We start from the raw sequence: 26696 nt of genomic DNA on the forward strand, positions 1-26696 counted from the left end.
GAGGGAGGGAGGGAGAAAGAGAGAGAAAGAGAGGAAGGGAGGGAGAAAGAGAGAGAGGGAGGGAGAGAGAGAGAAAGAAGGAGAGGGAGAAGGAGAAGGAGAGAGAGAGATATCCCATTTTTTTCCAACAAATTTGGAATAGTCTTATCAGGAGTCAGTAAACTACTGCCTGTTTTTAGTGTGACCTAAGAATGGTTTTTGAAATACGTAAATAAAGTTTTATTCTATTTAAAAATGTAAAAACTATTCTTCACTTTCTGATGTACAAAAACAGGTCCTTGGCCCTTGGCCTAGAGCACAAAGTTTGCAGTAATTCTCAGATCTCTCTAGATTCTAAATGGTACAAAAGAGGCTGATGTACAGCACAGCCCAAGGGGCTGGCTAATATTCAATGCCACATGAAATATTCACTTGATTGTAAACATATCAGTGACTTAATGGTTGTGGTTTTAAAGAAAATTAAACTTTTCATATCAGAAGGAAAGGGAGAAAATTAAGAGGGAAAAGAGGGGGAAGAGGGAAAAATGAGGGAAGGAGGGAAAGAAAGGGGGGAAGCTGAAAGGGAAAAGGAATGGGGAAGAGGAAGAGCAAAGGAACAAAGGAGAAAAGGGCAATGGGAGAGGAAAAGGGGAAGGAGGATCAGGGAGAAAGTCTAAAGCAAAGGATTTGAAAATTCTATCTGATCCAAAGTCATGGATAGATAACAAAGGGCTGAGTGGCGGAGTCTATGGCCAGGGCTGCCTCAGCTTGAATTCTGATCTCAGAGGATTTACTTACTGTCTGAAGTATTAACTATAATATTTCAAGCAAGAAGGGTATTGCTACATGACAGGGTGCGCTCCCTAAACATTTCCACCATGTTTGTTCACTAACATGTTAACTGGATCCTCCTCGTCATTAGCATGAATTAGCAAGTTCCTCTACATGCTTAATCATTCAGTACAACCCTGCCAAATGGGCTGAAATGCTATGGAGAATGAAGACCCTCCGAAGCATTGATTTCCATTCGCTGGTTAACAATGGGGCACACACAAGGACAGCTTGGGAAGAAAACCAACAATGTCCTGCTTTTAGGAGACAAAGATGATTGTGATCATGGCGTGACTTTATGGAGAAAGCAAGTGAGCGTTGCCAGACAAATAAACACTGAGGATGAAAAAAAATGAATATCGTTTACCTCTCTCTGAATCCAGGACAGCATGAAGGAACAGAGCAAAAACAGCACGTTAGCATTCACATTCATGGGGAGGGCAGGATTTTGGCATACAATGAAATAGCATTTACCACCCAGTCTTTGTCACCCCCCTAATTACCACAATCATACTCCTGTTCAGTAGTTATTTCAGCTGAACTCAATCACACCTAAGTGTGTATTTTGGGCAGTGTACAATGAAGCCAAGAGAGATCAGCTAAATTTACCACGCAGCATACCATCGTGGGAAAGTAATCCAGCTTAAAATATCATGGACAAACAGGGGACAAGTCTTGCAGTAAACATTCACATACTGAATAAACACCTTCATTCTTCTTATTCCCCCTCCCCTCAAATAAAAAAGACAGCTGATATTTTAAAGGAACTTGTGAGATATTATTAATAATAATGTAGTAATAGCCAACGTTTTTATGGTACCCATTATGTGCCAGGCACAATGCTGAATGTTTTACACGTATTTTCTCATTTGATTTGTATAACAACCCTGAAGTAGGTAATATTATTATTCCCATTTTACAGGTGAAGAAACTGAGGCAAACACAAGTTAAGTAGTTTGTCTAAGGTCACACAATTAAGGCTGGATTTAAATTCCAGTTCTTCCTGATTCCAGGCTCAGAACTCTACCCACTATACCACCAAGCTGTCACCAGAAGCTGAAATAATTTTATGACCGTTTTGGACATTAAACATGGATATTTCCTTTATGTCTATTTTTCATTCTTTTTTGCTGGTAGATTGTGCTTTCGCACATGTAAAGAAAAAGTCCATAATGACATTCTCGGAACGGGGTGTTGGGGACAAAGCAGAGTTAGACAAAATTATGGAGAGATAGGAGAAGAAGGGATGAAGCTTAGAAGAGGCAGAGAGGGTGGGAGAGAACTGCAATAGAAGACCAACAGGGCGACCAAAACCTACTGGGCAAGGAGATGGGAAGTGGTAACGTCGGAGGGAAAGAAAGAACAATGATGGCCTTAGCCAAGTCTTGAGTTTCATTGCCAGGACTACACCAGAGACTCACCATTAACCCGTCACCCTGGGAAAGGGCTTTTAACCCACCAGCCTATAATAAAGAAAATATTATTCTGTTCTTGTCAGCCACTGAATAAAGTCTAACAATGGACATCAAAGTATGTCATACAGCCACTAAGAAGATGGGCAAACACCATCAAAACCAAAAAAGAAAGAGGCAAAGTCTTCTATACCAAACTCACCCTTCAGAGAGTGCGTGCACCACTGGCTACCATGCTAGGATGCTGAACTCTAAACAGGGTGGGTTAAGACAGAAGACCATTATTAGCCCATCATAATCCTGGTTCCACAGATCATGCCTTCAATGAGTACTAACCGTACAACAAGGGCTGGGCGAGATCCCTGAATGGGCCCTCCTTCTCTATAATGGGTTGTTGGTTTTTAACTTGGTGTCTGTGAACCTAAAAAAATATATTTTGATAATGATATTTCAAAAAATCAGTTTCCTTAATAATCCTATGTATTTGATTTTCTGCATTTAAAAATATGATGCTGAGGAACACAGGTTTCATCAGACTACCAAAGCGGGCCATGACACCAAAACCGTGAAAGACCCGGGCTCTATGGGGTTTGCTGGTAAGCATGTTGGCTCTCTGCCTCTAGGGGACAGTCTGTGGGAGAAGGCAGCTCAGTGGGTAAAAAGCGTATAAAATTCAAGAGCCTAAATTACAGTTCTGATACCTGCTAACTGGGGGGTTGTGGGCAATTGCTCTTAATCTCAATTTCTTCATTACAGGTATACAAATATTTATGCTGTTAAATATCTATCAAGGCTGTTAGAAGGAAAGTACCTTAAAGTTACCCCACATAAATGAGATGTTGCTGTTGTTATTAATGCCAGAACATCCAGCAATTTCACTAACCCACCAAACTGTCTGTTCCCGTTGCCTTAATGGCCAATTTATTGTAGATTCCTTTCAACAGGCAGAAGAGAACTGGCTAGGGCATTTTGCTGGGCATACAGTGAAAGCTGTTTTCATAGGATTATGACTTTAGGTCTGGTCGGGTACCTTTGAAGCTACCCAGTCCAGCCCCCAGTGTTTGGCAGATGAGCAAACCAAAGCCCAGAGAAGTTAAGTGACTTGTACAGGGCTCACCCAGCAGGCCCTGGAGCCAGGTCTGTTTGATTTCAAGTCCACTGCCCTATCTATTCCACACAGTCCCCTCTACTGACGTCGTCCAGGGGGTTGGGGCCTCATCTCCCACTCTGCTGTCAGCGTGGCTGGAGCTGAACAGATGGTGACTAGGGCCGAGGCAGTGGAGTAGAAGAAGGCCAGCAAAGTGCTTTTGTTTCTGAGTTCTGAAAGGGCTCAGCATCAACAGCTGTCACCTCCCACCGGGAGAGTACTTTGGAAGAGCTGCTGGATGTCCTGGGGCTTGCTGGCCTATAAATAGTCCTCTTAGTGAGCTTTGGTAGTGGCTACCTCTCCATTTAACACTTAATTAGATAAGTCTTGCATTGTACTCCCATCTTCCCAGGCAATAGTCTCTCCACAGTGTGCCTATAATATTCCCCAACGAGACAGTCACCCTCTCAGGGACTTCTGGGTAGAGGCTCACTTTTTCATCATCTAGAGTCATAGATTAACTTGGGCAGTGAAGAGAAGGTAAGAAGAAAAATGTAAACTTGAGACCCTAGAGCAGGGGTTCTTCAATCTTTCTTTTATGCATGTCATAGACCCCCTTGGCAGTCTGGTGTAGCTTATGGACCCCTTCTCAGAATCACATTTTTCAAATGCATAGAATAAAAGACACTGAATTACAAAGATAACCAATTATGTTAAAATATACTTATCAAATTAAAAAAAAAAACAAGTTCATGGACCTCAGGTTAAGAACCCCTGAATAAGAGGTTATCTAGGCCAATCACTTCCTTTTACAGATGAGGACAGTGAGGTCCAGAGAAGGGAAGTGATTGGCTCAAGGTAATAGACACTAGGTGGAAGAACTGAGATCTGAGCCATGTCTTCTGACTTCAAAGTCAGAATTTTTTCCTACTATTCCATATTGCTTCCATTAGCCTAGAGCAAATTCAGGAGTCATTATGAAACAACCTGAAGGGGTAAAAGCAGGGCCTCCAGGGTCTGGAGGGCACTAGAATGTCTGGTCAAAACTAGGACATATCCCTTCCCTTGCCCCTTAGATGGCAAACATCTCTAAGGGCACCTGTGGAATGTGTGTGTATGTGGGGGAGGGGTAATGTGAGAAAGAGGGGAGGTTACCCTGGGGTTTAAAGGGCATGGTGGGGGCAGTCAGGTGGTACAATGGACAGAGCACTGGTCCTGGAGTCAGGAGGATCTGAGTTGAAATCTGACGCTAGACACGTACCAACTGTGTGACCCTGGGCAAGTCACTTAACCCTTATTGCCTTCCCACCCCCCACAAAGCCCTCCCAAAATAAAAAAAATTGTATTTTGTGAAGAGGCTTCTGTGTGCTTATCAGGGTTAGGCTGGAAAACTCAATAGGAAAGCTCTGGAGAAGGTAATCTAATGTGGGAGCCTGGATCATTCAGTCACTGATTATTCAACAAATATTTATCAAGGGACTATATGTCATATGCAAGCCACTGTATGGAGTAAGTTCGGATCCCTACTCTCAAGTACCTTATAATCAATTAGTGAACAATGAGGAAAATAAAACCCAGCTGATCCTTCATTTTCTCTAGATGGGAAAAAGTAAAGGCCATGGTCCTAATTACTCCCCTCCTACCTCCTCAGACTAACTACATTCTTTTCTTCTCAGTGCTAAAAGTAAAGCTCTTGGCATCTATTTAAGACAGTATGTATGCTCTTCACCCAAGGACAATGATGAGAACTGGCCTGATTTACCCACAGTACCTTGCATATAATAAGTACCTACTTGATACTTGCTTAATATTTGTGGAATGAATGATGCTTGTGACCTTTACACTGGATTTGTCTCTAAGGATCAGTCCCAGGGAGACACTGTTGTATAGTGGAAAGGGGACTGACTAGGTGGGAGTTAAGAGAGACAGGTTCTAGTCTTAGCTCTGAAACTAATTAGCAGAAAGATTTTGGGCCAGTCATTAAAGCCACCTAGACCTCAGTTTCCTCATGTATTAAAACGAGGGAGTGCAACTAGATCAATGGTTTCCAAAGTGTCAAAGACCTCCTTTTCAGGGAGTCTGCAAGGTCAAAACTATTTTCACTAAGACATTTTAACTTCTAATGCAGTAAGTATCAATAGATATAAGGCACTCAAACAAGAGTTCTTGGAGGGGTCCTCAATACTTTTTAAGAGTGTGAAGAGGTCCTGAGACTAAAAAGCTTAAGAATCTGTCCAATGCTGTCATTCTTCTTCTTTATTTTTTTAGAGGCAATTGGGGTTAAGTGACTTGCCCAGGGTCACACAGCTAGTGTGTCTGAGGCTACATTTGAACTCAGGTGTTCCTGATTCCAATACCAGTGCTCTATCCACTTCAACAGCTAGCTGCCCCACCAATGCCATCAGTCTAAAAACCATGACTTCTCAAGTGTTCCAACTCCTCACATACAAAGTCACTTTGCTAATCTTTTGCTTTTTTGATGGCATTCTTTCAACGTGTACAATGAAATTCCTTAAGACTAACAAAAAGAAAAATGATCTATTTATCATGCCACAAAAATGCATTTTGTTTTTTTCAGCTAATACTCTTAATACCAGAGAGCTCATGGTAGATTCTAGGCTCATAGTGTGAGTTGGGACTTCAGAAATCATCTGATCTAACCTGCTCCCTTTACAAATGATATTGACTTCCCCAAGGTCACAATGGCAGTAAATGGCAGAGCCAGGATTTAAACCCAAATCCAATAACTTCAAATCCAATGCTCTTTTCACCTACGAGTTTCATCAAAGCAGCCCCAAAAAAGGAAGTAGAAAGGATCTTGGTATTAACCTCCATTCAAGATGACCCTGAGATATTGCTATCCTTGTCTGGACTGTGGGACTGATGCAGATTCTTTTGCTTAGACTGTGGAAAACATCTTCCATGTTCCTTTCACTTTATAGGGAAAAAGCAGTATTGATGAGTATTTTAATGTAGTTCAAGTACAAATTCACTGATATAGAAAAAACTGATATATAAGCCAGATCTTTTTCAGAAGGCAGACATTGAAAAAGAAAAAGAAGAAGCTTCCAATACTCTTAAATGCCAAACTTATCCAGGGAGATTCTCTTTTGATTAAAGGTGACACTTGATTTCAGTGCCCCAGAGAAAACTTGCCATTAATAAAGATTTCTCCAAGTGATATTCAAAATATCATTCAGAACCATAAGAATCACAACTGTGCTGCATAATTAGCTTCCCATGTATACATACCTACCAGAGAAATTCCTCAACCCAAACTTGGTCTGTGCAAATGCTGAGACTAGAGGAAGTTAAATTTAGAGCTAAACATATTCTTATTTTTCCTTTGCTACGTAAGAATGTAAGTATGAAAAATTAAAGCAACTGATGCTATGTTAAGCTGACTAACTCATGATTGTCTCATCAATATGTTCCTGGTAGGTGCTTGGAATGTAATGCATATATGTAATTTGCAATGTTTCCACTGAAAAAAAGCCAACCCCCTTACCTGAAAGGAGAGAAATGCTAGGCATTTGTTATTGTATATCCAAATGAATAAGAAATTCCTCATAAAATCATCAGGATAACAGTGACCTTCATCAGCCAACTGGGAACAAACCAAGCAAATGCCCTGTCCTTCCACACCATCTGAGGCTCCAAGCTCCCAACTACCTGCTGTGTGACTCCCAGCCAAAGCTTTCCACTCCTGGCTGCACATATGTACAGACTTGATCTCTTTGTCTGCACAACTCTTTGTGAGTGCTTCTCTGGATCACAGTGGACTTCTTTGCTGACAGCCTCTTGGAGCGTTGAGCCTGGTCACAGATAACTTGTGTGTTGTCACTGTCTATCAGAGTTCAAAGGAACCTCAGAAGTCTGGACCTGAACAAGAACTCCCCCCCCAAACCCTCACAGACCCCCCAGTGAAGACTCAGATCCACCTTTGTCTGATGACACCTCCAGTGACCCGGAACCCATCGCCTCCCAATGGAGGCTCATTCCACTTTTGGATAGCTCTAATTGGCAAGGAATTTTTTCCAACATCAAGTCCAAAGTAACCTCTTTGCAACATTTTTTTTTTTTTATGAGCAATCGGGGTTAAGTAACTTGCTCAAGGTTACACGGCCAGTTATTTCTGGGTGTGGTGCTAAGTGTCGGATTCGATCCCCAGGTCATCCTGACCCTGGAGCTGGTGTTCTTACTCGCTGAGCCACCTGACCGCCCTGCAACATTATTTTTAGTTCTACTTTTTGGAGCTCCAAGAAAATTATATCTATAGACAGAAAGAACTTAGTCCAGCACCACACACATGCTCAAAAAGTGCTAATAACAATGATAATGAGGAAAATGACATCAGGGGAAACATGAAATCCATAAGCTAGGGCTTCTTAACCTGGTGTTTGTGAACTTCAAAAAGATGTTGTAGAGGGGTGGCTAGGTGGCACAGTGAGTTGAGCACTGGCCCTGGAGTCAGGAGGACCTGGGTTTGGATCTGGACTCAGATACTTGACACTTGTGTACACACACACACACACACAAGCTAGCTGTGTGACTTTGGGCAAGTCACTTAACCCCAATTGCCCTACCCTCCCCCCTCCAAAAAACAAAAACAAAAAGGTGTTGTGGGGGCAGCTAGGTGGCGCAGTGAAGAGAGCACCAGCCCTGGAGTCAGGAGGACCTGAGTTCAAATCTGGCCTCAGACACTTGACACACTTACTAGCCGTATGACTTTGGGCAAGTCACTTAACCCCAATTGCCCTCCAAAAAAAAATACAACCCAGATGTTGTGACAACTGTACTTGGATAGAATTGGTTTCCTTTGTAATCCTACGCGTTTTAATTTACTCACTGAACATGATTCTGAGAAGAGTTCCGTAAGTTTCTCCAGAATGCCAAAGTGGTCCCTGACCAGACAAAGCCTGTTATAAACTACTACTCTTCCTACTGCTTTCATATATAAAGAGAATTTCTAACCATGACTAGGAAGAGTCCAGGAGGGATAGTTGTGAATTGGGATTGGTCCTAAAGAAGCACTGAAGGGGTCTCAGGTGGACAAAGTTTAAGGCCTGTTTTAAGGAAGTATGTAAGCATATCACTGAGTGAGGAGCAGAGTATGGAACCCTTAATATGTCACCTTATACTTTTCCAAGCACTGTCCTAGACATTACATCGTGCTGTCCTTTGACTGTGTGGGGGAAACAATGTGCCCAAACAATGGCAATTATAAGTAAAACAAAAACCAGTGAGAAACAAAAGATGAAAAACTAAGTTGGGCACAGGTATTTGTGGGTGGGTCACAAATACACATCTCTACACAGAGGACTTTGTCATGGAGCTTTTGGAGAAGACAGGACAGCAACACAGTCTGCTGGGTGGGAGAGAAGGGCATTACAAAGCCACCAGGAACTACAGTGTCTGAAAGGAATGGGATTTACAGAGGTTTCAGCTTTCAATTACTCCATATTAGAAAGAGGTTGTTTTGGTTATTAAAGACAAAAGAAAGCACACATTTCTTATCTAATTCTCAAGGGGTGTGTTTAAACTTCCAGTCAAGGAAAAGGAAGGTAAAATTGGTAAAAATAAGCTCTACTTGTGAAATTGTGAAAGCAGAGATGTGAAAAAACACTTAACACCAAATAAGCTTGTATGGACAGTTCTCACTTTACTAATTAAACAAATTTGACTTACCATAAAAAATTCTGAAAAAAAAATCCACATTCCCCAAAAAACCCCATCTATAATAATTTTACTGTACAGTACTGTTGTGTTCTCTCTCTGCTCCTGCCTCTCAGTTCAGCACTCTGTGGCCTCCCACAAAAAAACAAACAAAAATCCTTTAAAAAAAACAACCCTCCAAGTGAAAGCAGAATGGACATGTGGAACCACTGTTGCTGCCAGATCAGGGCTTGGTTTGAGACTTCAGGCACCAAGACAGGAGAGCTTTGCCCCACTCTATTCACCCACCAACATGTCTGGCTCAGGGTACCTTTGTTCCATTGATCAGCACTCAGTTTTGGATGTCTGTCCCTCGTCCCCATGTGTTATCCATCCTCTCCTGTCTGTGTCCAGTCCCTGGACGCTTGCCTCCCCCACCCCCATGTTATTATCTGTTCCAGCCAGGCCCCCAAGTGACTGGCCCTAGCCCCCATGTTCCTCCTTCTGCTTTTGCTTCTCTGTCCCCACCACACATGTATCGTTGAACTGCATGCTGCCCCCCTTCCTCACATCCATGGGTAAATTCACATTATACAGAGAGCTGCAGAATGGTCCATTTATGTAAAGGGAGAACTGTCTGTAATTCACAAAGGAACAGGAGCTTGAGAGCATGCTGAAGACTGTTATACAAAGAAGGCTTGAGACACCTGGCAAGGCATGTTGGGCGTGCTGCCAAGGAGCGTTCCTAAGACAAAGCTTAGGAAAGTTCAGCAATTAAAGTGAACCAAGACAGCATGTTAAATGCTTGGGGGATTTATTCTGAACCCCACTTTCATTCATTTATTCCTCCTTCATGCTTTCTTTCAGATGTTGAGTCTATTAAATATACATGGTCAACTGAGATGTATTTAGGATCCTTGGTACAAATAATCTTAAATGATCAGAAATCCTCAAATCATTTCTATTTGGCTTCCTTCTTTCCTCCCTCCTTTCTTCCTTCCTTTCTTCTAGTATTTATATTTGAGTACAAGAGTGACTGATATTCTGTGAATTCTTAATACTTCAAGGAATTATGAAGCCATGCTATCAAAGTTCAATAGAGGAAACATGAACATCTCCCAGCTCCCCTATGTCATTTCCCTACTCAGCAGCACAGGGTCAAACACACAAAGCTGGCCTCTGAAGTCAGGAAGACTGGGTTCAAGCCCTGCCTCTTCTAGTCTGTGTGACCCTGAGCAAGTCACTAAACTTTTCTGTGCTCTAAACAACTTACAGACTATAACTGGCAGAAAGGTGCCTCTGAAGAGGATTTCCTTATCTGGGAGTTCCTTGCATGAGTGAAATGATCAGTGTGGTTCCTATTTCTACCTCTACTCACAATTCTTCCCTACTCCCCATTCTATGCAGCAAATCTAATTAGATCACGAACCCCTTGTCTGAGCTAAATGCACATACGTGCTCTCTCAAGCTCAAAGTATCAACTGTCTTTTGGTTTGGAGGTAATAATATCACAGAATCTCTGAGTGAAATGAGGCCTCAAAGTTACAGCAACCACCTGTGACTGAACAACTGAACATTCTGCACCAAGTTGAAAAATGGACATACAGTCCTCACTTGAAGACATTTAAGTGAGCTGGGGAATCCATTTCATACCATGTCATTTAACACCTCTTCCTGTTTGGCAATAAATTAGACAGTCATTAGGGGCTGGAACAAACAGCCATTTGCCTAAACAATCTTACTGAGTGAAAATCTGCATTTAAATACTATAATAGACACAGAATACTAGAAAACAAAGGCACATTCCTCTCTTCCATTTGGTTATGACAACAGGAACTCGAAAGCACATTCTATTTTGGATAAATGAGAGCTGACTATATTTCTTCTCTTCAGCTACATTACAGGATTTGCCACGGCACTTTAAAATGATTTTTTGTTATCACGTGATCTGAAACAATACTAGCAGAACATAATTCCCTTCTTTGGACAGCAGCTGAGCTCAGTGAACGTTATTAATCTCTCGAGAGTCTATTTGAAAGCAGTGCAAATCTATGCTTCCCTGATCATCTCTATGGTAAACAACACTAACTTTTCCTGGGCTTTAAGTTGATGCCTTTTTCAAAACATTTATCAAAGTGAAAAACAGCTTCTCGCCTCAAGAAAATGCTCTATAAATTCCTTCAGTATGCAGATTGATAACACAATTGACTTCTGAGGTAATCTTCCTGACTTCCACCCTAAGAGAAATCAACATTTGCTTACTACTTTAGGATGTCTGAATACAATAGTTTGGATGGTGAGAGTATCTAATTAAAAAAAAGTCTCATCATAACACATACACACCAAAGAATGGGGTTAAAAGTTGCTATGATGTCAAAGGGCTTAGTCTCTGAGCTTACTTTGAATAAACATGGAATCTTCCTGTTCAGCAAGTCTTCTTTTTTCTAGACACTCTCCTTCCATATCATCCCTCCCCCCCCACCCCCCAGGGGAAGGCAGGGCAATTGAGGTTAAGTGATTTGTCTAAGGTCACATGGCTAGTAAGTGTTACCCGTGTTTCCCCGATAATAAGACACTGTCTTATTAATTTTTCTGGAAAGAAAAACACCAGAGGGCTTATTTTCAGGGGAGGGCTTATGTTGTCCTGCCTCAGCTCTCCTCCGCGGCACTGCTCTCAATGGCGCCAGCAAGCAAATCACTGGGGAAGAACAGGATGACGCTCTCACTGCTGCAGCTCTGATTGGATACAGCTCGGAGCACGGCGTGCATTTCACGGCGGGGGGGGGGGGACGACGATGCATACAGAGGGTACCGTAATGTAGTGTGTAGCACAGGGGATCACCTTCACTACAGTAACAATCTCAATAGGGCTTATTTTCAGGGGAGGGCTTATTTTAGACGAATCTTACACAGTAAGGGGAGGGCTTATTTTCGGGATAGGTCTTATTATCGGGGAAACACGGTAAGTGTCTGAGGTCAAATTTGAACTCAGGTCCTCCTGACTCCAGGGCCAGTACCCTATTCACTGTGCCACCTAGCTGCCCCTCCTTCCATATCATCTTAAAGAAATAAATGAAAATAAATGTTGAGGGTTTAAGCTTTCAACCAGAGAACTTAAAGGAAAACTCAGTAGAAGGGAGTCACAAGTCCAATTTGTGCCTAATAGATTCTTGGAGTTCAGTTTCTGAGAATCTTTCCAGGTTTTCTAGAAGATGACCAGAGAGCTTGAAGAAAGTGGACTTAGCTGAAGTTTGCCGCTTCTTGCTCTAAGTATTCTTCCTTAATAAAACAAAAACATGAAAATTCAGCTTCATTTATGTTACTGATAAGAACAGTCTTAACTGGGTGTCCTAACAGGCATGGACTAGAGCCAGTCCCCAAACTCCTCCAGTGAATTTTGATCAGTCAGCAAAAGTTTTACAAACAAAAGCCCTTCCTTCTTTAGGATACAACCTAAACATCTTAAAAATTCAAATACTGCCTGATTCTTCTTCCTCTCAAGCCTCTCAGGTACCTTCCGAGCCCCCAGGTCCTATTTCTTGAGCTTCCTAGGAGTGGAGGCTACCAAGAACTGGATGATCAGTCTATAGTAGAGAATTTAGATGTTTGCAGCCTACAGTAGGATTGGGTTGGGTTGGGAAACCACAAACTATATGATATTTAAAGCCCATTTCAAAAGCCCAACAGCATGAGAAAAAAGGAAATTCAGACATCCAGAAATGGGGCATTTTCAGGTAACCAAGCAAAGAGATCCAAACTTAGAAATGACAGAACCAGGTTAACAGAGGGCCCGAATGTCTTGTTGCTGCTCCAGCTCCCTGCAATTATCTAGGCCATCATAATTTATTTATTCTTGTACATACACGAATATTCTAAGATAAACTGGGAAAGGCCTTGGAAAGACTGGCAAGTGCAATCAACTCAAGCTCCTCCTCATCTGCTTAGGGTACCCGTTACATAACTTTTAATGGGTTCCACTGATGGGTCTTTCTAAGAAAGAAAAACACAACAAAGTAAGCTCAGCATTAACATTTGCAAGTGCTCGACACTCAAGTTTCAAGACTAAGGTTCTCTAATAACTAAAGCATTTGAACTTTTTGAAGTTCACAAGCCTAAAGAAGCACTTTTAAATTTTGAAAGGAAGAAGACACAACAAAAACACTTTAATTTTATCTTTTGTGGATATAAGGAAAACAGAGTATAGAATTCAGAAATGGTTCCCAGAAAAAAATATATTTTTAAATGGCTCCCAGAACTATTTGCAGAGGTACCAAGGACATTTCTTTACAATTAAAGCAAGGAATAAGTTGTCATATAACCTTAGCAGATGCTCTGACAGTCCTAGTTAGTACCAGAGAGCACAGTTTCCACTTCTTCCTAGGGCACAGTAGTGCTTAAAGGAAAATAACTAAAAAAGTGATCACAAAGGGTTGATCATCCAACTGGGGAATGCACAGAGTGATTTCACACAATTTAAGTCATGAAACAATTACATTTTCCCATTTCCATCCATCCAATAGTGAATAAGCCATGAGATGTGTTGGAAAGAGCATTCGAATTTGAGCCAGGAGATCTGGGTCTTGAGTCCTGGCTCCCTGATGGTGACTATGTGACCCTGGGCAAGTCACCTTATCTCTCTGTTCCTTAGTGTCTTCTTCAGCTATGAAATGAGGAGAGTGAATTTACTTTTCCCCGCCCAGTATTGTTGTGAAGATTCAAAGACATATGCACAGGAAAACACTTTTGTAAAATATGAAACATGATTATATCAATTGTGGTGACTATGGAACAGAGCAAACATTCATTCTCTAGATGACACCAAGCTGAGGCAATGAGATTTCAAAATAACCTAAACAAGCTAGAAGAATGGGAAAATGCACAAACACCAGTCTGGAATCTAAAACATATAAAGTTCTTTGCAAACTTCAAAGCACCATAGAATGTCTGCTATTACTACTCCAGCTGCTGCTCTTCCTGGGAATGCCTTCTCATGTACAAGAGTGGGAAACGCCCAGGTAAAAAACTCACTGTGCAATAAACTCACTTGGAGTCCTACTGCTGAAAACCACTGTCCTGTTCTACCTTGGTTTTTACTTCTGTGCATTTACCACATGAAGACAATACTGCAATATATATATATATATATATATATATATATATATATGTATATGAACAATCTAGGGGGACCATAGAAATCTGGCTATATAGTAGAGCCAAAAGTTATAATTTAGATCTTAAAAATGGAAAACGAAATATATTCTCTCTCTCCCCCCTCTCCCTCTCCCTTCTTCCTCCTTCCTCCAAATAGCTAAGCTGTATTTTCTCATCAGTTTTATCCACTTCACTGTAAACTGCTTAAAACTGATGCATAGAAAAAGAAAAGGACATATTGCAAGCTAGTAGTCTGCATTTTATTACATTACAGGCAGCACTTCATAGAAAGCGCTAAGCCTGGAGTCAGGAAGACCCAAGTTCAAACCCGTTCTCAGATACTCACTAGCGGTGTGACCTCAGACAAGTCACCTGATCTCTGTTTGCCTCAGTTTTCTCATCTGTAACTGTGAATAATAAAAGCCCCTCCCCTAATAATAATAATACTTTTCTAGTCTATGTTGCAAGGATCAATAAGATATTTGTAAAGAACTTAGCAAGCCTTAAAGCACCATATAAATGCTATTCTTCTTATTTGCCAGTGTTAGAAAAATGGGTTTCTGTGTACAATATGGATTTGACCCTTAAATACACTGGACAGGGGACAAAGGTTAAAAAAAGTTGAAATGCTGAAAATGGAACAAGTCATCTCTTGATGATCCAAGTAAGGAGAAGTAAAATCAAACCTTATTTTAAACAAGAGTTTCCCCCACTAAAGCTTTTTCAGAAATCCTAGTAAGTAGCAGAGGGAATTTTCAGTAACTGTCATCCTTCCCCGTCACAGAGATGTCAATGAGCTATGAAATGACCACAAGGGAGCCAGTAAAGGAGAGAGAGGGAAATGGAGAATCTCAGGAAAACAGCAGACTGGATAATCAGCACCAGAGGAGGAGAGAGCTCACTGGCTAGGGAGGGAAAGTGTCTGGAAAGGGTGGTCTCATTTAAATGGAAATCAGCAAAGGCTTTTAAAAGATAGAACCAGCAAGCCTGAAAACAGCAGAAATTCAAAACCCAGCTTGGATAACAGTCATAACAGAGGCTATGAATATCCTGGCAGAGTTACTGGGATCGGGCTCAAGAGGCAGGAGAATCAATACCTTCTCTCCCTGTGTAACCTCTGGCAATCTCTATGGACTCGTTTATACAACAAGAAACTGAATGGTCTCCATGGCACCCTTCACTTGGAGAGGTCTGATTCTGCGAGACAGAACATGCTAGTTTTCAGTCCCATAGAATGTAATTTTGAGAGGCAGCATGGCAGCGTAGGCTGGAGATCCTGCCTGGAGTCAGGAAGGCATGGGTTCGAGTCCCATCTTTGGCCTTTGACACATACCGGCTACATGACTATGGATAAGTCCCTTACACTCTTAATCTTGGTGCCTTCCTTTTGAGATTATCCTCAGTTTACCCAGAACATATCTTGTTGGTACATAGTTGTTTGTACATTGTCTCCTCCATTAGAATGTGAGTTCCTTGATGTCCAGGGCTGGGTTTTTTGACTTTATTTGTATCTCTAGCATTTGTACAGTGTCTGGCAATGTGGGTCAGTCCTTCAGTTGTGGCTATGTTCATGACCCCATGAACCAACTGTTGATGGAATTTTCTCAGTAAAGATATAGGAGTGGTTTGCCATTTCCTTGTCAAGTTTTTGCAGGCAGGGGGTAAGTGACTTGCCCAGGGTCACATTAAGTGTCTGAGGTCAGGTCTTTCTGACTCCAGATCCAGCATTCTATCCAATTAGGAAAAGGATTAAAGAAATTAAATGGAAAGTCATAGACTTAGGTTCAAATAAATTAACTGCAAGGATTGAGGGGCATATTAAGAATATTTTCTTTTCTTTTCTTGCTTTTTTCTGGAGGGGCAATTTTAAGTGACTTGCCAAAGGTACCATGGCTAGTAAGTATTAAGTGTCTGAGGCCAGATTTGAACTCAGGTCCTCCCGACTCCAGGGCCAGTGTTCTATTCACTGGGCTACCTAGCTGCCCAGAATATTTTCTAAAAAAAAAACTTTATAAGGAAAAAGTCTGTGAGTTTCCAAAGGGCTACAGGAGCAACTGTTTAACATGACAGATGAAAAGTAATGGAAATTAGTAATTACAGTAATTTAGGAATTGCAGTAATAAAAAAAAAAACAGGTAGATGGCTCAGTGGATAGAACCATGGGCATGGAGTCAGGAAGGCCTGATTTCAAATCTTGCATCAGACACACACTAGCTGTGGGACCTTGGGCAAGACACTTAACCTCTGTTTACCTTAATCCACTGGAGAAGGAAATGGCAAACCATCCCACTCTCTTTACCTCGCACAGGGTCATGAGGAGTTAGACCTGACCAAAAGATTGAATAATAAAAGCATAGCACACAGGATCAGGGAGATCATGGTCTTGCTGTATTCTTTTCCAGCTTGATCACATCTAGAAATATGCGTTCTGTTTTGGACTCCAGTCAGTCAACTAGCATTTCTTAATTGCCTCCCATGTTGTGGAGACTATGCTGAGCACCGTAGATGCAAAGAAAGGCAAAAAGCCCCTGCCTTTAGGGAGCTCAGAGTCTAATGGAGGAGACAACATATTCTACAACTATGTTCAGAAAGGGTATAATGGCAGATGCGGGGGAAGGGGGAGGGAGTCTCATAGAAAAGGCACTAAGATTAGAAGGAACTCCCAGGACTTTGGGAAGAACATCAACAAGATAGAAGACATCAAGAAGCTTTCTTTACAAGTATTTGGTGAGGGAGTTGGGGCTAGGCAGTGGCTCATCTGAAAAAGACCTGGTGATTTAAGGGGCCACTCAACTCCCCATCTGTCCAAAGCAAGCACTAAGATGCCAGTGTAGTCTCATGGGTGTAGTTTCATGCTAGAGAGGCCCACCTTCCCGGGGGACACCTGCTTCACTCAACACTAATCAGGTCCTAGTCTAGGGGATTATGGTCAGTTTGGGGGAGCACCTTGTGGGTGGGGCACCGAGAAGCTGGAGAGTGTTCACAGAAGGCCTCGAACCAATGAGATCGTGCATGATGCTGGAGTTGGGAGGGCCTCCAGAGGCCATCTAGTCCAACCCTTTTATTTGACCTAAGACGGACCTGAAACCCAGGGAGGTTTACTTAAGGTCACACAGGTCTTAAGCATTAGAGAAGGGCTTTGCTCCCATCCAGGTCCTCTAACCACATCAATGCTCTGTCCACTACACTCTAATGCTGTAGCAAACTCAGCTGAAGAATGCTGGGATATTTAACCTGAAGAGAAGGTGGGGAGGGGAGCTAATGAAAGACACACCAGGGAAGGGGTCTTCAATAACCTGAAGGGCTGTCATGTGGAAAAGAGTCTAATGACTTATTCCATTTGGCCTCCGAGGGCAGAACTGGGAACAATGGGTAGGAATGGCAGAAAGGCAAACAGCTTGATGTTAAGGAAAAATTCCTGATGATGAGAAGGATCCAAGAATGGAAAGGGTTGCTCCTTGATTAATGGGTGTTTTCTGTACTGTAAACAAGAGGTCTTTTCATGTAGGTGTGTTGTAGCAGGGATCCTGTCTTGGACATAGACAGCATAAGATGGCCTCCAAGATTCATAATCAGTTTCTTGCCCCCTAGTTCCGCCCCAAAAAAGCCTATCAAAAAAAACCTAAGGGTATTTTAGCCTGGAGAAGAAGAGAAGACTGAGAATGTACATGATGACAATCTTCAAGTATCTGTCTGAAGGGTTGTCCTGGAGAAGACTGATGTCACCTGTTTTACCGTAGCCCTCGAGATCAGAACTGGGTACGATGGGGGACAGATGAGAAAACCAGCTTCAGCCTGATAGAAGGAAGAACTATCCCAAACCAGAGCAACCCATCACTGGAAAATTAGTGATATCCCCATCATTTATGATCTTTAAGTAGAAGCTGGATGGTTGTTGGGTTTGTGCAATGGAGGTCCTTCCCAGGGATTGATTCAGATCTCTTGGGTCTTGACACTGAGAGCTTGTTGGAATGGTAAGTAAACTGAATGGATGAGATTCCTGTACAAGTGATCACTGAGTTTTGAGGACTAGATGTGCCAGCTGCTAACAAGATTTGGCTACTCCCTCTGAACAGTCAGAGGGGCTAGGATACACATGGTAGCAAGCATGGGTCTTGCTCATCAAAGACAAGCAATAAATGACATGATTTGGCCGTTTATTTGTAGAAAGACTTCATTTAATCTCTTGATACAAATTACTTTGACAACAAAAGCTTCGCTGTTTATGCTTCCAATGAGTGTGTTGATGCTATTTACAAAGAGTCGTTTACAACAATTTTCCAAATAAAATCTTTGGAAATGCCTGAAGACCTCAGTAATTCCTTCCAACTAGAAGTAGCAACTAAAAAGAATGCAGTAAAGCTTATGAACTGCTTTTATTACATGAGATCAAGGATGCTTAATATTCTAGTACTAAAGAAACAGAAATGAGTACAGGAATAAGGGAAACAGACAGTACCCTGCCATTCACGTTACAAATCAAACCCAAGCATGCGGCTGCAGCTATAAAAAGAAAAGAAAAGATTAATGGGACTGCCTCTTCTTCCCCCTTCTCTCATCCAGTTCAGTAATGAGGATTCACAGCTATACATCAATTAGTGAATCAATATGTGCACCAGGTTGTAATTATCAGTAGAGGGAAACATAGATGATGGAAAAGGGGCAGGTCCCCTGGGAGCCTGATCCAGTGTTTAAGCAATGTTTAAAGCTTGAAGTTTCTTTTTCAATTATAAGAACCAAAATGGGTCATGTACACTGAAAATACAAGTAACACTATAAACTTGCTATTTCTTGGCACTTTGGATTTTTTTTTTTAACTCTTGGCAGTTACATTATTAATATATTAAATCAAATAAGATTTTTGTTGTTGCTATACACAGCGTTCTGTATTGAACATTATTTATTTATTTATACCATTATATACCAATTATTTATTTATACCATTTATTTAGATATACCAAAATACATAATCAAAAAAGGATTACAAAGCCAAAGAACAGCTTCCAAAATAATACATGTTTTCTCCCTGCCCCCCAAAGCCTTACATAGATGCATTTATCCTAAGCAATCATTTCAATACCTTTACATCTATGTATCTATTTGCCCAAATGGAAAATTTATTTACCAGTAAATAATAAGAAACTACACCCTGTGAAATGCCCATTTTGAATCAATCAACAATAAAACCAGTAAGCACAGCTTCCTGGGGAGCTGGAGAATTGGAAATAAAGACGAATACTTCTATCAGTGCTCCTGTGAAGATTGCAACTACTTTACCATTCTTGTGCCACTTTAAAAAAGTAGTATCTTGAGATGAAGAAACACATAGAGCCTACAGTGCCCATGCATGCACACCACACACACACGCCGTGCTGACGGTGGTTAAGTATCAGCCTCTGAGAGGCAAAAGCCCAGGACTCTCTTTGTCACACAAGGAATTCCTGTAGCTTTGGAGCAGCTACAAAGTCATTTCCTCTGCCTTGCAAAATACTGGTAGACAAAGGCAATTACCTTGCAGAAGTGGTAGGCTGCCTTTTCTTTCAAATGACTTACCTCTTAATTGCAGCAAAGGGGGAAGGTGAATGGCAAGCCCATCAGATCTGGGGGCATAACTGCACAGTTTTGCACGGTCCTATTCCTCGGTCACTCTGTACCGTGTAGCACCGTCAGGTGATGGTGCCAACTGCTCGTGCTTCTTTGCTGCTCTAGGGGCTTGGATGACCCATTCTGAATCCCCCCAGAGAACAGCGCCTCATTCATTTTGTATCAAGTTAAACAAAACCATGTCAGCTCCAGCTTTCCTCCTCAGGGGTACTCCCGCCCTCCCCACTCAATGTATGGAGGGGCCATGCTGATTGGGTGCAGCTGCGAGCCAACCAAGGCATGTTTTCCTCTGCCGTACTCGGTCAGCCAGAAGAGAACTCGAGCTCTTTCATGGCTCTGGGAAGGAGGAAAGACAGAAAGACTACAGAGTTCAGGAAATAATGAAGTAGTAGATGGTCTACATTACTAGGCACTCCCTTTTTTAGTTCTGTGGGGCTTAAAAAGTACATCTAGCCCTATCAAAAATGCAATATCCTCTTTTGGAAAGTTGAACTTGTAGGGTTTACCTTCCTAAAAATATACAACTGTCACTTCCACAGAAGTAGCTAGAACCCATTACCAGAATGCCTTTCCACTAAACAATCAAAACATGAATTTTAATTAAATAAATTCCAAGGAACTAGATTCTAATAATGGGCAAATTCAGGATCATGACGGGGTGGGATTTTTTCAAATAAAGGATTCTGTCTGGAGTTCACATCTTGCACTTGTCAGCCAAGCCCATTTTTTCAAAGAAGGCATCCTTTGTTTTCAGTGGAGTCAGTGCCAGAGTTAAAGTGCCCCCCACCCCCCAAAACCTCTCCTTCATTGGTATGCTGCTGCTGAGCTCTAATGCCAATGGTGACAAAATAGTGCTAAGTTGGCCAAGTGAGAGCACTTAAAAATGCTAAGACACGGCCAGAAGGAGAGCTGAAAAGAAAATCCCAGGGCTCCTCTTCTAATATGCTGACTTTATTCTCTGGGAGCCTTTTCCCTCCCTTATTCTTTTTTCTTCTCTTCATTTGTTTCTGTGCAGGGATTAGTGATTCAGCCATTCATTTCAAAATCCTAGGGAGCTTCTACAAACCAACAGAAGCATTCTGAATGAATGGCAAAGCTGAATTTGAATCTTGCTTTTCTTGTTTAAGAAAAGAAAAAGAAGAAACAAAAGCAGAAATAAATAATTACAGAAATACTCCCATATTTCAAGGATCTATAATTTAAACCTGGTGAGTACCTCCCTATGACAATGCAACTTGGTGTAGTAGATAGGATATCCTGGGTAAGTCACTTAACCTAGCTAAATCTCAGATACCTAAACAACCAACCTCAGAGGGTTCTTGTAAGGATCAAATGAAACAGAGTGTATAGAATACTTTGCAAACCTTTAAGTGATATATAAAAGTCTGCCATTATTTTCCTGGAGAAAAACAACCCTTTTTTAAACTGAGTAGAGTTGTTGTGTCCAAAAAATTAAAAAAAAAATTCATCATGGTCATCCTGGGAATGAGCCTCTCTAAAAGTAGCTCAGCTCTTTACCTCAGATGAAAGACAGGTGTCTAAAGCTTTTTGAGCTCAGAAGAGTCTGTCTGAGCTTATACTCCACTGGTACAGGCTTCATGAACCCAGTTTGACCTACATGCAATGAGGAGGTATCAGAAGAGAACTTTAGTGGAAGAATTCTACTAACAGGAAATTTTTGCCAAGTTTTATCCACCAGGAGCATATGGAAAAAACATAGTAAAACTCCCTTTTTAATTCTTGTATTCTCAGAGGTAACTAACTCCTACCTTTTAATTGTGCTATTTTTAATTTTTGCATGGATAATTAATTGTGTTTGCTGAGAGGAACACAATTTGCTCTTGCTGTTTGGTCCTGTCCTACTCGGTGACCTCACAGACCATAGCATACCAGGCCTTTCTGCGATCCACTCTCTCTCAAAGTCTGTCCAAGTTCGTGTTCAATGTTTCCATGCTATCTATCCATCTTATCTTCTACTGTCCCCTTTTCCTTTTGCCTTCAAGCTTCCCAACATCAGGGTCTTTTCCAAAGAGTCCTTCCTTCTCACTGTGTGGCCAAAGTTTTTAAGCTTCAGCTTCAGTATTTGACCTCCCAGTGAATAGCTTCAATTAATTTCTTTAAGTATTGACTGATTTGTTCTACTTGTTTTCTAAAGGACTCTCAAAAGTCTTCTTCAGCATTACAATTTGAAAGTGTCAGTTCTGCACAATCAACCTTCCTTATAGTCCAACTCTCACAGCCATACATTGCTACTGGAAAAACCATAGCTTTGACTGTATGGACCTTTGTTGGCAAGGTGATAATGTGTCTGCTTTTTAGTATGCCGTCCAGATTTGCCATGGTTTTCCTTCCAAGGAGCAAGTCTTTTAATTTCATGGCTGCAGTTGCCGTCTGCAGTGATCTCTGAGCCCAAGAATATAAAATCTGACACTGCTTCTATTTCTTTTCCCTCTATATTTGCCAGGAAGTGATGGGACCAGTTGCCAAGATCTTAAGTTTTTTTGATGTGAAGCTTCAAGCCAGCTTTTACACTCTCCTCTTTCATTCTCATCAAGAGTTTTCTTAATTCTTCTTTACTCTCTGCCATCAGAATGGTATCATCTGCATATCTAGACTGTTGTGTTGATATTTCTCCCGGTGACCTTAATTCTGACTTTTGATTCATCCAGCCTGGCATTTCACACAATGTACTCTGCATATAACTTAAATAAATAAGGTGACAATATACAGCCTTGTCATATTCCTTTCCCAACTTTAAAATAGTCAGTTGTTGTTCCATGTTCAGGTCAGCATAATGTAGCAGAAAGTGCCTTGATCCTTGAGTCAGACAACCTGAGTCTTCATTCCAGCACTTAGCAGCTATGTGATTCTTGCCAGCTAATTCACTTAGTTTTCCTTAGTCTTGCTTTCCCCATCTGTAAAATGGGTAAACAGCAGTAGTACTACCTACCACAGGACCATATATTTAAAGCTGGGAGGAACCTTAAATGTGATCCAAACCAAACCCCTCATTTTACCAATGAGTAAGCTCAAAGGATTGTTACGAACAAAGCACTTTGTGATCTTTGCTCTATGGAAAGGACTAAGTATTATTGAGTTATGAGATGTCTGTTTCCATATACAGTAATATGTTACTTATCCAGAAGTAACCTCAACTATCTAGAAAGCAGTCCCAAGCAGAGAAGTAATCAAAAAAGATCTCAGCAGACAAAGCAGATGTCTCAAGTGGTGAGTCCAGGTGCCAAAGCTCATGAATTTCACTTATGGGACAGACCATAGCTACTCAACTTATCAGAATTATGTCAAAAGTAAAAGCCAACATGTGAACAATTTTCAAAGAATTGAAAACTATTAACAACTGTACCAAAGCCTTTTCCAAATTACTAAAAAGAAGAGAACTACACATCGGAACCATTTTGAGGTCCCACTTCTCACTGGAACAATTGGCAATGATGACAAAACATGGAATCGGTGTTGAGGAGGCTGTGGAATGGTAGGCAAGTACAAAAAATACACTATTAATGGAGTTCCAAACTGCTCCAAATACTCCCAGAGAGCAACTTGGTATTATGCTAAATAAAAGTTACTCAGATGTTCAAACCCTTTGGCTGAGAGAGCCCAGTTCTTGGGCTTATATCCCAATGAAGTCAAAGTCAGAAAGAAAGGTTCTACATACAAACTCTTCTGAGCGGTTTTTTTGAGTCTGCAAGAAAACTGGAAACAAAGCTGATATCCATTGACTGCTGAACTAACCAGGGTTTGGTTGGTAATGTAAAGGAGTATCACAGCATTGAAAGAAAGGATGAATAGGAAGAATTCAGAGATATATAAAATCACACGGAAACTGATACAGAATAAAGTAGGCAGAACCAAGAAGACAATTTATATAATTATTACCACAATGTCAATGGAAAGAGCAAACAAAGGAATTGTGTGTGTGTGTAATTATAACGACCAAAGACTTTGGCACTGGAGAGGGTAAAGAAAGAGAGAAAGAAAGAAAGAAAAAGAAGGAAGGAAGGAAGGAAGGAAGGAAGGAAGGAAGACAGGCAGTCAGGCAGGCATATCCTTTGTTCTTTCCCTTCTTTTCAGAGATATGTGACTACAGTTGGCTGGACTGCAGGACTCAGGTGATATACTGATTATGATTTTGCTAAACAGCTTTTTCTTTCTTTTCTTAAATCTATTAGAAGGGATGACTTGCTAGATAGGGAAAATGGGGAGAAGTATTTTCAGAAATGAAGGTGATGTAAAAACAAAAGATATTAATAAAATTGTGTTAAATCACACTCAAAAATTAAAAGAAGCTTGGTTATTGACTTCATTAGGATAAAGCAGATTTAGAACATGGAGATTAGGAGGGAGAACATGTAGATTAGGCTGATGGAGGCAGACACGTTGCGAGCAGTGAGTAGTGACAGCTGTCAGTGAAGGGAAAACTATAAAAAGCACCAAATAAAAGTACAGTAATTTCAGGGAGAAGAGCCCTCACTGCATGATCAAGCAGACCAGCATGCTTCAATGGCTTATGAGAGTTATCACTTGATACAGCACAGTTGGTGTTAAAAATCAAGGAAAAATTCAGTTATGTTCAGGATGTTCTGTTAACCCCTCCAGCACCTTTTCCAGCCGAGAAGTGACCCTGGGTTCTCCAAGATGGTGCCAGAGATGTCCACACTCTAGCTGGTCCTGCATCAAGCTGGAAAGGCTTCAAGAATGGGCCCAGTGACGGACTAAGCATCTGCTGCTCAAGCACTTGCCTAACCAAATTCAGAAAGACTCATCCACCAGGGGAAGAATGTTTTAACCATTTGAACACATGAAGACATTCTACCAAAACCATGGAGAGGTTGTGATCTACATTAGCGAAGGTAGGATGAATAGTAATATGGGCAGAAGTGGGGGACTACGGGTATGGAGCACTGCACACATTGTTAGACCCAGATGATGAGACTCTTAATGCAATATACCTTGCATCTTCTGTGTAAGAGGGTAGTAGAACATGTAACACATCTTAGAAAGACTTCTATCAGAACTGGTTAACATTAGAGTAATGACACTTAAAAGAATCACCCTCAGCTAGAAAATTCAATTATATTAAAAAAAATTCTTCCCTGATGTTATAGTATCAGTGGTGTCTTTACTGTAGAAACAGCCTGTATTATAATAGGATTGTACTTAATTATATTATCCCTCTCCTGCCCCCGTTCTCTCTAAATTGGCAGCTGCTTTCAGGTTTGTGATGATTTCAAGTAAATTATGAACCAATGAACACACAAAAACTCAATCTATAAAGGTATCTGAAGTCCTAATAAGCATGAAATATTTCTATAGAATGACATCTGCAAGAAAAATAAAGCCCTTTTCCCCTCCCCTGTGAAAACCTAAATGAAAATTCAGTCAACCTACAATGTCCCTCAATAGCTTAGAAAAATCAATTTTATCTCATCTAGAACTGCATTTTAACTGGAAAATAACAGCTACATTATGTTTCCTTATGTATGTACAACAGCTACAATCCAATTTCAATTTGTTTGATTAGATGGGTATAAACATTAAGCAAGGAAGTCACGGTGCCTTACCAAAATAACATTCACAATGCTAGCTCATTACAGAACAAAACACTGTGATATATATTGAATATACAAATATGAACGAGGCAGGATATAAAACGCAACCACAAAAACACTTTTCAATTTACAATGAACCATGATAATGGCCATTACGTGACATAGCTGGGTACACTGGAAAGAGCACAAGATTTGGGGTCAGAGGACCCCAGGTTCCGATCCTGCCTCTGACACTCAATGCCCAGGAAGTCACTTCACTGCTCTCAACTGTAGCTGGCTCATTTGTAAAAGGAGACATTGGACCGTGGCCCTGAGGCCCCTTTCAAGATCGAGGATCCTTTGATTATTTTCTCCACCTTCATCTCGAAGAAAGTTTTGAATTAAGCTATTTTCCCAGTCAGAATAATAAATGTACTGAACACAGAGTTAGACCCAAACATGTGGTGTATAAAGAGACAACAAGGAAAAAAAGATATTGTAGATTGTGGATCACATTACTAAACCTACTTAAGATCTCACTTAAATGTTTACATACACGTGTGATATGTAATATATGTAGAGGTAGTATCCTAAAAGTTGACTTAATTTTTAAAAGAATTTATAAGAGGTCCCCCATATACATATTCCTGGGCTAAGTATTGTAGGATCAGTATTTTCTACCAGAGGTTTCCTCTCCCTTCTCCATTGCCCTATCCCATGGCAGCTGGGTTAAGTTTTCCTCATACTCTGCACCACCCCTCCCCTGTTTGGATCAGGCTAGTTTTCTCTTAAAGATACTGAAACTATCTTTGAGCAAGTCCTTCCGTTTCTTTGGCTCAGAGGTCTAAGTCTCTGGTCAGTTAACTGTGGCTTCTTGGTCCCACAAAGGCCTCCCACATGAAGTCAGGACCACCCAGAGCTGGTTGGGTCAGGTGAGTAACCACATCATGCCCTGTTAACCCTATGTCTCTGCATGGACACTTAGAAGGCGAGAATGTCCAGGAGAAGAAGGTGGTCAATTGTCTCAAGAGCTGGAGAGAGTTTAAAAATAGGGTAATTATAATAACCATAATAGCTTACAATTACATAGAGCTTTAAGGTTTGCAAAGCATTTTAAATACATAATTGTATCAGAGCCCTGCAACAGCCTTGTGAGATAGGTGTTATAATTATAATAGCCATTTTACAGGTAAGGAAACTGATCCTCAGAGAGGTTAGGTGACTTGCCTAGGATCACAGAACCAGCAAGTCATAGAGAATTCCAACCCCGAATTTCCTGAGTCAATCTGGTATGCCAGGCCTTTGGATTTATTATTTAAGAGGTCACTCCTAACTTTTGAGAGAGCAGTTTCAGTATAGTGATGGTGTTGAGCAGATCGATTTATCCAACCCTAAACTCTCTGCTTCCCTCCATCTCATTCCTCACAT

The 26696-nt window shown here is 41.1% G+C and overlaps 1 protein-coding gene across 11 annotated transcripts in view; it reads right to left on the reverse strand.

Annotated features, from left to right (window-relative positions):
* APBB2 (amyloid beta precursor protein binding family B member 2) overlaps positions 1 to 26696 on the reverse strand; it is a 420856-nt gene that overhangs the window by 31339 nt on the left and 362821 nt on the right. The window contains exon 1 of one of the 11 annotated variants that reach the window (XM_069105124.1): positions 19669 to 19941. The exons of 8 other annotated variants lie outside the window; for them this stretch is intronic. Coding sequence is in view for 2 of the 3 variants with exons in the window: in XM_069105121.1 (XP_068961222.1) it covers positions 1178 to 1233 (56 nt within the window). In the remaining variant the exon portion in view is untranslated. Of the gene's footprint in view, positions 1 to 1177; positions 1317 to 9295; positions 9318 to 19668; positions 19942 to 26696 lie in introns of those variants that run through there. 2 more of the 11 variants (XM_069105123.1, XM_069105121.1) reach the window with 2 other exon arrangements.

This window comes from Petaurus breviceps, unplaced genomic scaffold, assembly GCF_028583685.1.
Source record: "Petaurus breviceps papuanus isolate PSGF00001 unplaced genomic scaffold, PetGlider_PUasm1.0 76, whole genome shotgun sequence".
Lineage (NCBI taxonomy): Eukaryota > Metazoa > Chordata > Mammalia > Diprotodontia > Petauridae > Petaurus > Petaurus breviceps.